The 15897-nt window shown below is 46.3% G+C and overlaps 1 protein-coding gene across 5 annotated transcripts in view; it reads left to right on the top strand.

Moving 5' to 3' along the window:
* Positions 1–15897, top strand: part of IGSF9B (immunoglobulin superfamily member 9B) — a 106607-nt gene that overhangs the window by 57341 nt on the left and 33369 nt on the right. For 4 of the 5 annotated variants that reach the window (XR_010593022.1, XM_042851932.2, XM_008164570.4 and 1 more), the window contains exons 9-12: positions 2159–2299; positions 3646–3762; positions 6626–6776; positions 8304–8427. Coding sequence is in view for 4 of the 5 variants with exons in the window: in XM_042851932.2 (XP_042707866.2) it covers positions 2159–2299; positions 3646–3762; positions 6626–6776; positions 8304–8427 (533 nt within the window). In the remaining variant the exon portion in view is untranslated. The remainder of the gene's footprint in view (positions 1–2158; positions 2300–3645; positions 3763–6625; positions 6777–8303; positions 8428–15897) is intronic. The other variant, XM_005309982.4, reaches the window with a different exon arrangement.

The following is a 15897-nucleotide window of genomic DNA, read 5'->3' as shown; positions in this document are numbered from 1 at the left end:
CCCAGTTGTGCTGATGACTTTTTTTTTCTCTCTAATGGGGATACAAAAGAGAATGGACTGGGACCCCCACCAATTCATCTGCTGATAGTAATGACTTCTGAACACTACTGATCTGGGTAGTGTATTTAAATTAGTGCCCACGGCAAAGTATTCCATACCCCATTACCAGGGCCCTGTGCCAACGACTTTCCCTAAAGCAATAGATTTATACCATTCAGATAGATCCATTATAACTAGCCATCACAGCTGGTAGCCGCAAAATGATTACAAACATTTTTAAAGCAGTATTTAAACCCCACTGCATTCAGAAGAGACTTTTTTTGTTTTGTTTATGAAATCACAAGGAAAGTAACCCTGGTTCTGTGTGTGATTCTAAGTGTCTCTTTAGATTGTAAATTCCTGGAGGTAGTGACATTGCCACGCTGTTTTCCTTTTAAACCCGTTGTTGTTACAGATAGCATCTTAAGTGCTTTACAAACATTGGATATGTTACCTTAGGAGATTTTTTTTCAAAACAGTTTAGGGGATTTAGACACACACCTTCCATTATATTTAAGGTAACGTATCAAAATCTCAGCCATAGCCTGTATGCAGCAAATAGGCAGAAGCAAAATGATGGGATTCACCATTTCAGTGCCACTTGACACCAAGCACCTGGCACAAGCCTGGTGATGGTCCGGAGAAATGTTAGCTTAGTGAAAAACACATCTGCTTTTGGCTGCAGCACTGTTGACGAAATTGGTTTCAGCAGCTGTCATGTTAAGTTCAAACTCTGTGTCTCTTCCCCACTGCTGAGGAGCTGAATCAGAATGATGTGGAGCGTTGGAAGAATTTCAGAGAAGCAGCAGCAGCAACATGACTTCTCTCAGGAAGGATTAAAAGAATTTGTTCAAATGGCGTTTTGAGTGGGTTTCGTGACTCGGTACAAATCTTTAAATGGCAGGAATGTTGTTTAGGGCGGTCCAGGAGCAAGGACTGGGAGTAAAGTATCAGAGGGGTAGCCGTGTTAGTCTGAATCTGTAAAAAGCAACAGAGGGTCCTGTGGCACCTTTAAGACTAACAGAAGTATTGGGAGCATAAGCTTTCGTGGGTAAGAACCTCACTTCTTCAGATGCAAGGCCAAGAGAGATGGGAGTTACCCTGAGGCCAATAGAAGTTATTGCTGGACTGAGAGTAATGGCATGAAATTGAGCGAAAGAAAACTCAAGCTGAACATCAGGAGGAAGTAACTTCCCGAGATCAAGATTGGTTCAGTTTTGGAGTGTCCGCCCGAAAGAAGTGCTGGCACCTCCATTGCTTGGAACAATAGAAACTAGATTGAATAAAATCTATTCACCAGCGAATTAGACAGCAATCCTTCATTAATGCCTGGGATGATGGCCTTGGTGGGCCTGATACAGTACAGGTATTTTCCATCTCTGAAGAGAGGATGTCACATTGCAAATAAAATTAAACATCTTAATGAGACCATTTTTGCCCCTGCTCCCTGGAGGTAGGAAACTATAGAGGTTAAGGAGCTCTGGAATGCTTTGAAGAACATTTGCACCATCTGGATGTTCCATTGCTGTATATTGGCTCCTAAAGGTGGTTTTTATGCTCTTTGAGTAGCCTGGCTTTGTGGCAGACTCGAGGAGAAATGTATGTTTTGTTTTTTGTTTTTTTAAGTCCAGAAGAGAGACCATTATGCTAATCAAGTTCAAATGGTCCAGAAGAAACTATTCTAATCATCTGGTTGGCATCTTAGTGGGTTTTTCATAATCTAGAGAGAAATTCAAGGAGCTGAAAAAGAAAAGTCCTAGAGTGGTAGAAACTCTGCAACCAGGGAGCAGAGGTTCTAACGCCTGACCATGAAATTTCCATTTGTCTGATCTGCAAAGGGGATCCCATTTATGATACGAAGCTATCGTTAGCAGCTGTGCTGTAGTTGAAGGTGTTGCAAGGTGGGAGCAGAAAAAGGACTAAAGGGTCTCAGACAACACACAGGATCTCCAGTCCAGAAATGACAGGGACTCGTTAATCCATTCTTAAGTTTATTTGTAATAAGATTTGGACAGCTTGCAGAAGCATTGCAGGCAACATTGAGGGGATGTTTTGGGATCATGGATAGCAATAACGTCTATTGGCCTCAGGGTAACTCTCATCTCTCTTGGCCTTGCAGTATTCTGGCTGGAACCTGCTGGAAGACGGGTCAATCCGAATAGAGGAGGTAACAGAGGAAGCTCTCGGCACTTATACCTGTGTGCCTTATAACGCCCTGGGTACGATGGGCCAGTCCCCCCCTGCCCGACTGGTACTGAAGGTAACATACCTGTTCGATTCCTTGCAATCAGAAAACTTTCAGTAGTTTCTTAAATGATGGAATTATCATGCCAAAGAAGAGTTCTCTGGGGTGGTGTTGGGGATTGATGCACATGCATGTGTTTTATAAAAATCAGGATGGATAAAATGAAGTTTTTATATTGAAATGATTTTAAAAAAATTACATGTCGCTAGTTCTTTCCATTGTACAGTCTTTAATTGCTGCAATGGATGGTTTGTACTTGTTTCTTTAGCTAGCTTTCGAATAGTTAGTAGTTTCAGATTTTTAAGCACTTTTTTTCTATGAAGTTTCATACTTCAAGTGCTCATGTATGCTGTAAAAAATAAGTGTGTGCCCTCAGTAATGGTTGCACTGTGTGGAAAAACACAAGCTCAAACACAAAATTGATTAGCAAATAGCCTGTGCTAGATTTGTGACCAACAATACCTTCATATATATTGAAGTTTTGCAAGTTAAGAAAGCTGCAGTGTTTGAAGTGGGTTATAAGTCTCCATCAGGGTTTATAGTTTAAAGTCAATGGGACTTGTGCTCCTAAGTCACTTGGATGCTTTTGAAAATCTCACATTAGGTGCATAAATATGGGCATAGGCTCCTATTTTTGAAAATTTTGGTTTGTGGGTTTTTTGTTTTTTGTTTACATCACTAGAACTTTGCGAAGACATTGAGTCAAAATAAGTTACCATCAAAGCAAAGATTTTTGCCACTAAAAGATTTTATAAAAAATATACAATTTTAGCCCTCAATGCTGCAAACACTTATGCACATGCTTAACTTGAAGCACATTCGTACTCCCAATGACGTCCACGAGACTGTTCTTGGGAGTAAAGTTCCTGCATAATCTTTTTTTAAACAAAAAGACAAGCTCAGTGTTGTGTTGGTTAACATTTTATTTTGAAGTTTACTTGGCAATGATTTGTAAACCTGTTAAAGCTTTCAACATAAAGAAAAAAGTTAGTTACATAGCTGCTTAAGTGTTCGTAAGTTCAGGGCCTTAATTTCCAATATTTTTGCCCCCCCCCCACATTTTGTTATGTTCAGTTCAGAGATGATACCCAGCTGAGTGGTCCTCTAGAAATTTTCCCAGCATTTATAACTTGCTGTAAGCTTAAGTTGCTAAAGCAATTCGTTTTACAAAGCCCCAACCTAATTTTAAATCAATGAATTAAAAAAACCCCCCAAAACAGGTGATTGTTAAATCATTCTGCCTTGATGAAAACCCACTAGTTTTTAACTTGATTTGTGAGTAGATCTTCAAGGAGCGATTGTGTGTGTACGCAGGCCAATTGTGTTTGGTGATGGTTACTTGAGTTTTCCCTCCGCTGCAGGACCCACCCTATTTCACGGTGCTACCAGGCTGGGAGTACAGACAAGAGGCAGGGAGGGAGCTGTTGATCCCTTGTGCTGCTGCAGGAGACCCCTTTCCTGTCATCGCCTGGAGAAAGGTACCCGGCCTGCCAGACAAATCTGCAGTGCCTTTGGCTTTTGATGAATATTGCAGACAGAGAAGCCACACTCTCTGTCCCGGTAAGAACAAACTGCAGGTACAGCTGCTTCGCTTCGGGCTGCACCACTGCCGTCCTGTCCCGCAGGTGGGTGGGGGAAACCCAGCTCCTGACAACAGTGTTTAATACCATGAAACCTTCACAGCAGCATCTGCAAAGCTAGCAAGCCCTCCCGCCCTTCCTCTGGCTGCTCCGCACTGGTATCCACTTCAGGAACGCTCACCAAAGCTTCCCCATCCTTTCTGCAGGGGTCGCCACCTGCAGGATGGAATAACCCTCCCGGGGTGCTAGATTGGGACGGTGCTGCATTGGCTGCATCAGCCGATGGAGCATTGGCAATGGTAGGGCAGGGCTTCCCTGTGACTGGACGTGGCTGCACTTTTGAAAGTGTCCCTCGCTCGGTGGAAGCTATCAGGCTTTTTTTAGTGCAATCCCGCAGCTGCTTTGGTTTCCTCATAGAATGTATATTCTGCAGCCTTGGGCATTTGCCCGCACGTGTGGTGTTCTTTGTGAAGAATCAGCCTGTTACTTTAACACCTCCGGAGGGCACATAAATATTGCTTTCCATTCCAATTCTTAGTTTTGTCTCAACTGTGTCCCCAAGTGCCCCTGTGATGTGGCCTGCGTTGGCATAATGATGATGTCTCCATATCCTGCTTTAATTCAGGGCTCTTGAACTGGCAAGTCATGGGATGGCTCTATGACCATGGCTATGATAGCCCGGTGGATTTTGGCCTGAAGGGCAGCCTTTTCCCCCTTTTTCTGTACAGTCTGGCAGCTAGGGTTGGAGAGTTCCATCCTTTGGATTGGTTCTTCTGCCCAAATACACAAACTTCTTGTTTACCAGTAGCACCAATAGTCATTCCTCAGCGGCCAATATAGTCACTCGTTGTGGGATTCCCAGGGCCCCCTCCATGCTACCCAGCGTGCCCCTTCCCTCAAGTCTCCATTCTCCTTATAGAAAAACAGTCAAACCAGTGGGACCTGCTTAGGCCTTTGTCCCTACTGCAGGACCTTCTCCCCAGGCCTTTCATCCTTTTACTGCTCGTTCGTCTCTATTTGCTGCTGTTTTGTGGAGCTCTCCAACCCTGCATACAGGGCTGGGATTTCCCAAGCACTACGCCACACCTAGCTTGGGAGATGGAAGGGCTCCCACCAGGACAATCAAGTAGTCATGTTGGGGGAGTCAGTGCAAGGGTACGCCGGCTCACGGTGGAAGACCATGCACAGCTGGCATTGCCCTTGATTTTTCTGGGTTCGAGGCAGAAGATAATAAAGTAGCCCAAGTGCAAACCTCAATGGACATGGGTAAGAAAATGAGAAATTGAAGTGATTTGCTCACTGCTCTACAACGTGTGCATCTTTCGGTCCATCTTATTTCCATTCTCCTTCATTTCTTTTAATCCTCTTCTTTATTTTTCCTGCTTTTCAACACCTCCCCTTCAGCCCCATGTTTTTTTCTGTTTCTTCTGCCTTGATTATCCCTGGGTATGTCATCCTCCGGTGTTTTAAGTCAGGACTAGTCTGGACTTATCCGAGTTCCAGCAGAAAACATAAAACCAAAGGCCCTCACACACACTACAGGCTCATGAAAACTCCTGCCACCTCAAACCTGGCTTCTGTGTCGAAGCCACTGAAGGCCTTGGATTCAGCATTGGTAGCCACTTGGGGCGGTTGATCGCCCTGCTCCCACCCAAAAAAAAAAAAAAATCTAGCCCTTTACAGGTGTTCCAGGTGTTGAAAGAGAACATTGCAAAGTAGGCCAGTAAATCCCAACAAAGCTATACACAAGAAATCCACAGAAAAGCTATGCACACACTATGGAGAATGAGGACTTCGAAGCGATTTAGGATTTGTACAACTTCAGTTTATGGGTGTGAATGTCACTGGTTATGTAACCCAGCGTCTCAGCCATCAAAAGAGAGAGGGTCCACCTTTTTTTTCATTTAAAACAAAACACCTAGGCTTTTCTTCTGAAATGGTTCCAGCTTTGGTAGCCCTGTTTGTGAAATGTCCTTTTTGAACCTTTACTGAAGAACACTATGGGGTGGATACAATTTACTTTCTAAGAGTAAATCAGAGTATTATTTAATTATTCGTATATTCTCTACTCAGTTGTACCATTGCAGCTGAGACAAATTTGACCTCTAGTCTGGAAACGTAGAACCAGGTAAAAGGTGGAGATCACATTTTTAAAACGGGGCAGGTTTGTTCTTAATGGTGCATTTGCAGGCTCCAGTGGGCACTAAGTGGTTACTCATTTTAGGTTCTGAAAGTGTCAACTGGAGCAATCAAAGATCCATATCATTCACCCTAACTGACATAAAACTCTGGCTTCGTGCGTGTGATCATATCTCCTTCTAGTGGCTGGCACCAGAGACTACAATAGCCTGCTACTTGCAGCTAAAGGAGTTCTCTTTTATCTCAAGTGCTAGAGAGACTTGTGCTTTGGATGCTCAACGTCCCAGGTTGAATCTCCTCTGAGGTCCGTGGTGTCCGTATGTCTGTGTGTTTATGCTTGTGTAGCCAAGTTGTGTAAACACGGCTCTGTTCTGCATGCGTTATGTCTCATTATCCTGCCATTTTAATTGGCATGTTTAACTGAAAATCCGTAAACGTGCTGCCATCTGCCGATCTTGGTAGCCAGCCCCAGTGCTGGAGCCTCTTGACCCCCGGCTGGTATTCTGTGGGTCTCACCATAGAACCTAGCTAACAGTGTGTTACCTCATGCTGCTGCCTTGCACTGTGCTTCTGAGTTGTTGTTTTTTTTCTTCCCCTCTGCTCTCTCTGTTCTTTGCTCAAGGTAGGGAAGCCCAGTAGAAGCAAGCACAACACCCTTCCAGGTGGCAGCCTGCAGTTCCGATCCCTCAGCAAGGACGACCATGGGGAGTGGGAGTGCATCGCTACCAATGTGGTCACAAGCATTACTGCCAGCACTCACCTTACAGTCATAGGTAGGAGAAGGCCCAGGGCTGGTGGGCCAGAGAGAGGGGGCTTGGGAGGCCATGGCGGGAGGGGATAACTGAAGGGGAATAGGGAAGGGTGGAGGTTGGGGAAATGGAAGGGAAGGAGCAAGTGTGGTCGAGAAGGTGGGACAGCAAAGGCCATGCAAGGGGATAAGCAGGCAAAGGGATCATGGAGGAAAGGACTGAGCTGGAATAAAGGAGGTTGGGGATGGATGGGGAAACAGAGGAGCAGCTGAGGGGTGGGAAAAGGTGCTGAGTGGGAGGGATGAGGTTAGAGAGGGAAGGACAGCACTAGTCCCTTCAGGTGCCCTCCATATAGGACACTGGCTGTGACTGTGTGTGTGTGTGTGTGTGTGTGTGGGGAGGGAGGGTGGGGAAAACATCTTTGGATTCCTCTCCTAGCCTTCCCTACCCTCCTTTGTGTTCTGAATTGATCTGAGCCCTGCATCTCCAGCGGCTGGCTCCCTGATGGCGTTGGGTGCATCGACACTGCAATTTAAGGTGTAATTGTAGCGTGGGTAGGCATATCGGTGCTAGCTTTAATCTAGCTACCGCAGGTAACATCATTGAAGGTGCAGCAGCATGGACTTGAGTGCAGGTTAGTAACCCAAGCACATACTCAGGGTCCCTGGTGGGCTACAGTCACACCTTAATATGTAGTGTAGACGTACCCTTTGTTTGCTCCTGGAGTCGATTACCTGGGCTTTCAGCTTGTGAATGGATTGGCTGTTGGATAATTTGGAGGCTGGGGTGTGCTTCTCTGTGTCAGGAGAGAGGTTCATGTTTCCTGTCTGATTGCTCCAAGCTGTGTGTCTGAAAAGCATTACTCAGGGACGCTTCCCATGAAAAGAAGAGCAACGTTTTCCTTTAATTTCACGCTCCAGTGGTGCTGTCTTTAAATCTCTGTCCTCTTTATTACGGCCACGTCCTGAGGCAGATCGAAGGGCTCCCCTCCTCGCTGGCCAAGTGTGTCCTCCCCTGCTGTGTCACAGTTAGAAGACAATTTGGTTAAATCTTGAGGGTTTCTTAATCCTGTGAGCTCCTAGATACTAAAGTACGTTCCTCTGTGGTTACTCTAATTAATGGACTTGCCTGCTGAGAAGGCTAGGTGTGCAGTAGCTCTGTGTGTCCAGCACACCTGCATGTTTCCCAATAATGCTTTCTGCTGGGAGAAGCTGGTGCTTGGAATGGGCCCCTTCTCTGCATTATCCCCACCAGTACAGACCGAAGTGGTCGGCACCACTGACCTATCTGGATGCATTCTCCAATGGGACACATCTTGCCTCCTGAAAGTAAAGTTTTAAAAGCCCTCTGAGCGCACAGAGGCAGGGGAAAATGTACTTCCACTCTTAAGAATAAGCTCCCATTTCTCTAGGCTCCTGTTGTGTCTTTAAACAACCATAAATTCCACAATCCAAGGGCTACCATTCTTCTGGGTGCGCTGGTGACTGGCCCCACGTATGTGTATGTATTTTTCTGTTTTGCCTCTTACACTGAGTTTCTCTCTACCTTCAGGCACAAGCCCTCATGCCCCGGGTAGTGTGCATGTGATGGTCTCCATGACCTCTGCCAACGTCTCCTGGGAGCCTGGCTATGACGGTGGATACGAGCAGACATTCTCAGTTTGGTACGGCCCTCTGTGAGTCATCCCAGCATGCTTTGCTCTCTGCTTCGTTTCCTTTCTCCTCAGCCAGAACTTGGAGCCAGGTGTAGGCATTGCCATTTCTAAGCAGGGGTGGGTGAGGAGGTGATGGGAGCTTCCCGTGGCCAGGGCAGCTGTGAAAAGCATGAGGTCAGATTCCGAGCCAGTGTAAATCCTCATAGCTCCATTGACTTGAATGGGGCTACACCCGCTTACATCCTCTGACATTTTTTGCTGTATGGAGCCCTGGTGACCCAGAACAGTTGAAGTGTGGGCAGCTGGGAGGAGTGGGGTCGGGGGGGGGTGTTGATAATTTTTTGCTGAATGCTCTGCTGCTGCTTAGTTGAGGGTTCGTCCTGGTGGACTCTCTCTCTCTCTTCCCCCTCTTCCTATCACCGCTGCCAATGGATCTGAGAGACTGATATACAAGTCTCGACACGTACAGTTGTCAACCCCCTTGCCCTTGCATGTGTTTCTTTGTAGAAGGCTCTAGGTCCGCCATTCTTTGGTCCTTCTGTCAGCCCTGAAAACATACTCTGCTTATGTTAGAGGGGAAATACATTTTTATATTAATTCCCACCTGCATTTTTCATGTTATTCCCACCTGAACCTAGTTAAAGATGAACTGAAAATCCTGTTTTGAATGCTTAACAGCCACATCACTGACAGAAAATATAGAGACTTTAAAGTATACTCTCAAGAAAGAGACTACGTCAAAAGGCCACTTCTTTACTCCACAATTACCTGTGGGTATTCAGAGTCCTAGAACAAAAGAATGGCCATACGGGGTCAGACCAAAGGTCCATCTAGCCCAGTGTCCTGTTTTCTGACAGTGGCCAATGGCAGGTGACTCAGAAGGAATGAACAGAATAGGTAATCACCAGTGATCCACCCCCTGTTTCCCATTCCCAGCTTTCTAATACCACCACTCAGGACTTACACAGAATACGTCTCCTATTTGCAGACTTCAGCGAGGCAAGTGAGTTTTTGTTCCATTTTTAGTCCTCTTAGCCCTGCTGAGCCACCACAGCTGTAAGAAAGCGGGCTGTGTCCTACTCCCACTGGCACATCCACAACATACGATCCTGCTCCCATTGAAGTCAAAGATGGAATTCCAGCTGGCCTCAATGGAGCAGGATCGGACCCTACATTCTGAGATGAAAAGCACTTCTACCTGTTGAGATGCACTAAGGGCGAAGGCCATTTCCTGCTCCCACTGGCTCTGTGAAGAATCAAAGACCTCTAAGGAAGAAGACAGTTGCTTAATGGAAACAAATGATGCAACAAAAGGGACTCTGATTTTTCTACCTGAATTGTCAGTAGTGTTCTGTTTTACAATAATAATTGGCCATAACAGTTGACGGTTGCTAGATTTAAAAAGCTGTTTAACACCTGTCCAGAGTAAACACCAAATTCTGATAGCTTTTGAGTGTTTTTGGATCCACACGTTACGCAGTAGTGGTAAGATTCACACATCCAGCATCCCAGCACAAGGAGGCCCACAGCACAGGGATTAGTGCCGGCATTCAGTCTACAGCTTCCTGGCGTGGAAGGACCTGCATGATAGCACCAGGATTCGTGCACCTGGCTGCCAGTGGTGGTGTGACTCACGCATAAGTGTCAGAGATTCACACTTGTGAATGAAGTGCCCCCCCCCCCCCCAGTAGTGCTGCTCTTTAAGCCAGCCTTCCTTTTCCCCACGGGTAGTGGACTGTGGAGATGCTCTTGCAGTCTACCCTTGTCATGGGAACCGTGGTGGGCCGCAGCACAGGCCAGTGTCTCATTTGGATGCTGAGCTTATTCGCCTTCTGTTCCTTCTCAGGATCTCTGTCAACTGAAATCTGAAACGTAAAGGTGACGACGACCTTCTGTGTTTCAGCCATGGTTTTCTTCTTCCCCCTCCCTTCCCCCCCCACTTCGTTCATTCGTTCTTTCTTTTCTTAATGTGGCCAGATGGAGTCTTCTGATAGCGTGGAGATTGGATACATGCTTCCCATGATAAATTCTGCTCTGCTTGAGACAGAGCAACGTACCAGAGCTCGGAAAGTGGGGGCTGGGCAGTAGCATGGAGAGACAAAAGAAAGCAGATAGAAAGAGGGAGAAAATGAGAGAGAGAGAGAGAGATCTGAACAAGCAAGAGAATGAGCTTAGAGTGCAGAATTCACACAACTGCCTCTGATTAAAATGTCCTTGAGAAGGAATGATTAAACCTCCTTCCTTTTGAAACATGTCTCACCTTGGAGGAGGATGTCGGCTGCTGCTGTTCGCTGCCAGCGTCTCTTACTGATTCTTTGTCTACTTCCTGAGAAGCTAGGATCCCCCATTTGCTTTGAGATCCCAAACAAAATGAGACTAAAGTTAAAAAAAAAAAAAAAAAAAGGGGGGGGGGGGGAAGTGTATGTGACGGGTTGGATCACAGAAACCCCCTTGGAAGCTGCCACCTGACGTACCAAGACTACCCCTGTTCCTGTTTTCCCTGCCAGCCCAGGACTCCAGCATCCTGTCTTGCTGAGCCAGACACTCCCATCTGGCTCCAACACAGACCAGGGTCTGAATCACTTGTCCCAAAGCTGCAAGTTTACCTGAAAACAGCTCACGGAAGTGTGCTTGTTTTTAGCACTCAGATGCCCAACTCCCAATGGGGTCTAAACCCAAATAAATCCATTTTACCCTGCATAAAGCTTATGCAGGGCAAACTCATAAATTGTTCGCCCTCTATAACACTGATAGAGAGAGATGCACAGTTGTTTGCTCCCCCAAGTATTAATACATACCCTGAGTAAATTACTAAATAAAAAGTGATTTTATTAAATACAGAAAATAGGATTTAAGTGGTTCCAAGTAGTAACAGACAGAACAAAGTAAGTCACCAAGCAAAACAAAATAAAATGCGCAAATCTATGTCTAATCAAACTAGAGACAGATAAGTTCCTCACCAGTTCCAGAATGCTCCCTTTTACAGGCTGATCTCCTTTTAGTCTGGGTCCAGCTATCACTCACAACCCCTGTAGTTACTGTCCTTTGTTTCAGTTTCCTTCAAGTATCCTGGGTGGGTGGGTGGAGAGGCTCCTTCTTTAGCCAGCTGAAGACAAAATGGAGGGGTCTCCCACAGGTTTAAATAGACTCTCTCTTGTGGGTGGAGACCCTCCTCCTCCCTCCTATGCAAAGTCCAGCTCCAAGATGGAGTTCTGGAGTCACCTGGGGAAGTCACATGTCCCTGCATGACTCAGCCTTTACAGGCCGAAGCCATTGCCCACATGGTATCTTGCATGTCTCCAGGAAGACTTCTTATGTGGATTGGAGCATTCCAAGATGCATTGTTCTCCAAGTGTTTCCTGATCAGGTACTTAACCTGGCGAATTCCTTCCTAAAGAAGCTGACTAAATGCCTCACAAAGCTTACTTAGAAACCAAGCCAGCATTCAGCCCATATTCTTAACCTCAAGTAGAAAATGATATACATGTACAGATAGGATGAGTAGATATAGTAAACCATAACCTTTATGGAGATATATTACATGGCACAGGCAGCACAAAACATTATTCCAGTTGTCATACATACATTTATAAGCACCCCCTCCCATAAAGCCTTATGGGGTACACCGTCACAGTATAAATGGGGGAATATTAGCCCAAACCTTGTGTAAGGACAGTACAGTGGTGTTGGACCATAGGTCCGGTGTGGTGTGGGAACCACTGCTGGGTAGAGGAGGAGGAGCCTACTTTCCTTGTAGAAAGTCATCCCTCTGAGTATTAGCTGCTCATGGGACGTGTCCGCCAGGGAGACCCTGTGGGATATGGTGCCAGATGGATTGGCGAGAGAAAGCCAAAGCAGGCTTGTCTGCTGCAGAGCTCCTGCTTGTTATTAGTGTCCACTTATCAATGCCAGCCCTCCTCTCCTTCACAGACTGGAAATCCGGGCAAAGGTTATGCATTCTTCTCCCTGTTGTATTTATATGACCCTCCTCAAAGAGAGACTTCCTGCAGGTCAAGCCCTTCGGAGTCTGCTCTTTCTTGCCTTTGTCCTTATTGGCAGCTGCTGCCATCCTTCTAACTCAACGTTTTCTCCTGTTGTGCTGAGCTCCCCGTGTTGACAGTGTTATTCCATATCCCACCCTTTTGGCTGTGCTGGGACGCTTTGATTATAAATTTCACCCACTCTGTCAAAAATGGCAATTTCTCTTCCAACGAACAAACCAGACTAAAGCTCCAGGGAGCGGAAAAGTTACTTCCATCCTGCCAAGCACGCCGTTTTTGGAACTAGGTTTCAGTGAGACTTTGTGGTCTGTTGTGCTGCTTTAGGATAGTATTATGTGGGTTTGAACAGCACCTTCCATGGGCGTGAGACCTGGCCTGGGGCTGGGGCTTTGTAGGCTAATGCAGAGGCCAGGAGCTCACCTATAGCCATGGATGTTACAATCTGTGTGGGTAAGAGGAAAATTGGCCATGACTCTGAGGCTGCTGCTCGTTATAAAAAAGATCTAAGCGTCATTTACTTCTGCCTTTATTAGCTGTCCAGGTGGGTCTGAGACAGGAGAATGGCATTTTTAAAAAAAGCACCGTTTATTAACAACTTTTTCCTTCCCAGAGTGCATTTCATCCAAGGATCTTAAAGCGCTTGTAAATATATCAGCACCTTCCAAATATATCTCTAGTAGGGGGATCACACACTGGTGGGGACCAACAAGTCCATTTGTAGCCCAGACTCCATTTCAGCTCTTCCCCCCCCTTCTTCTCTAGTTGTCAGTGAGTGCTGTGAATGCTAGTCCAGCTCCACAGAGACATTTGGAGAGAGTCCACGGGGACAGCAGCTGGGTAGCTCAAGCGTGCTGCTTGTGTCTGTGCAGTATCTTTAGGGAAGAGCTTTCCCCATGCTTTGATGGTGATCAGTGCTGGATTTATAACCAACACCCCTCCTGTGTCATGCCGTTCCAGTTACTTAGCTGCCTTACTGAGATTGACAGCTTAGAGGCCTGGGCCAGGCATCAATAAGGAGCCAGAAGGAGGGAATGCGTGAAGGCAGCAGGGTTAAATGCTGCAGGGAGACCTGAATGAGGCAAACATTTTTGACAGCAGCTTCTTCCCTGCCCCCATACCAACTGCTGGTGTGACAGAGGATTCTGGGAGCTGTAGTTTTTTTTAAGGTAGTTATGTTAAACAGGAAAGACTTTCTATCCACTCTCATTTCTCTGCAGCACTTTTTGGTTCTGGTGTATGATGAATACCTTCCCTCCCTATTCTGGTCCAGAACTCTCTGCAAATGGTTCGGATAGGTGATGTTTTCCTTTGTGTAATTGTGTATGTATATGTTCCACTGTAGGTGTGCATGCACCTACTGTAGGTGTGCATGCACCCAATGCACTTGAGACCAAGACTTGCAATACCCATTGGTGGCGCATGCATCCCACTCTCCATGTGCCAAGTGATGTCATAAAAGGGGCATGGGCACCACTTCCCTCAATTCCTTCTCACCACCCCGGCAAGAGTTGGAGCTCCCTGTCGTTCTCTGAGCTTCAGTTAGCCAGCCATAGAGAGGAAAAAAAATCGTGTGTGTGTATAGTTGTAGCTTAGTGTTAGTTTTAGTGTAGTCAGAGTGTAGTGGGTTTAATATGTGGAAATCCTCAGGTTTTGAACAATTTGTCACATTCAGGGCTGTGATTCCTATTAATGACAGACAAAAGCGTTGCTGAATCTGCTTAAGTGAGGGGCATGTGGGGACAAATGTCTTATTTGTACCTCCTTCCCAATGAGAATAAAAAACCAGGGATTTCTGCCTCAAAGTACATCTTCTTGAGAAGGCGATATGTCACCATTCAGAGCCCAGCCCCAGTCGCAAGGCAATGGAGTGTTCATCCATAAGGAGTACCATTCCAGCTGCCCCAGTTTCTAAACCCAAGACAGGTGAGAAACATCATTCATCTTTGTCTCCAGAGGCCTCCTTGAAGTGCTCAAAACCCTTCTCGGTCTCTGAGATGTTAAGTCTCATTCTTCGCTTCACAAAAGGGTTCTGAAAAGTCCTCCAGGGCCAAGTCAAAGGCTGGTTGGAAGCATTGACACTCAGTTACCATCAGAGGTGACGCCATTATCTCCGGCACCAGAGGGGCTGTTGAGACTGGGGCCTTCACCCCTACCAGCGAGACAGCTGTTTTGGGCACCACCACCTTTAGCAGCCGAGCACTTACTTCTGCTATTCGTACCTTCGCTGCCACAGGCATTCTTCGCAGTAAAAGACCTTTCATGTGTCCCTTTCCTGGTCTCTCCTTTGTTGCATCATCCAGTCCCAATCTCAGTGGCCTCTACTTCAGCAGCACTACTGGCACCATTGACTACAGTTGCCATGGTACTGCCAATTCTGTCCACTTCATGGGTGTATGTACTGCATCAGCTCTGCGGGAACTGTCAATGTTCACTCGTTTATTTGCATTCCGACCACCTCGTCCACCAGCACTGTCAAATTCATCATCAACCTCAGTTCCTCTGGGATAACACCAGGTGCCGGGACTTCCTCCTGCGGCTGCTGCTCCTTTTACTGAAGAGAGTTACATCTCCTCTTCTTTGGACTTTGAACATGATAGACAGTCGCCTGGACCCGTATCTCTGTCATGATCATTCAGGTGTACAGACCATCAGTGTTCTAAAGATTTCCCAAACTCTAGAGCAAGATCTTTATTATAAGGCTGCTCCAGTTTGGAATTCTCCATTGTGGGCTGTTAAGATTGGACTGTCCACCCTGGCTTTTTTGGGCCCCTTGGCCTGCTCTTAAAATATCTAGACACCTTGTTGGTTACTCAATCCAGAAGAAAGTCACCTTCTCCAGTTCCTATAGTGCCTAGGGTTGACGCTTCTCTAAGCCTACAACCTCTCTTTAACGGAACCCACAGACGAAGAAGAGACCGGGAAGGAGCTTTTAGCTGTGGCCTACCTATATCTCTTCCTCTTCTCCAGATGAGGCCATTGCTCCAAAGTCAGCATCACCTTCTCCTGAGGACTTCAAAGTTTTTCAAGATCTAGTTAGGAGAGTGGCCGTGTCTTTGGGAACACAAGCGGAGCTTATGCAAGACAATCCTCATGCACTATTTAGACGTTTTGCAAACTCCCACTCCCGAAAAGGTTGCCCTTTCCAATAATGAAGCTTTACTGGAACCTACAAAGGCCCTTTGGCAGACACCTGTCTCTGTCCCATCCATTGTGAAATCGGCGGACAGATACGCCTAGGTTCCTCAGCAAGAATTTGATTATTTCTTTACTGATTCCATTCTAGACTCATTAGTGCTCACAGTGGCTAATGAGCATTCCAGGCAGCCTCACACTAAGGCCTGGTCCCCACTTAGTCCGGACTTCGGACTAAGGTACGCAAATTCAGCTACGTTAATAACGTAGCTGAATTCGAAGTACCTTAGTCCGGACTTACCGCGGTCCAGACGCGGCAGGAAGTCTCCCCCCGTCGACGCCGCGTACTCCTCTCGGC

The sequence above is a fragment of the Chrysemys picta genome, chromosome 16 (assembly GCF_011386835.1).
Source record: "Chrysemys picta bellii isolate R12L10 chromosome 16, ASM1138683v2, whole genome shotgun sequence".
NCBI lineage: Eukaryota > Metazoa > Chordata > Testudines > Emydidae > Chrysemys > Chrysemys picta.
This window is presented reverse-complemented; position numbering and strand designations above follow the sequence as displayed.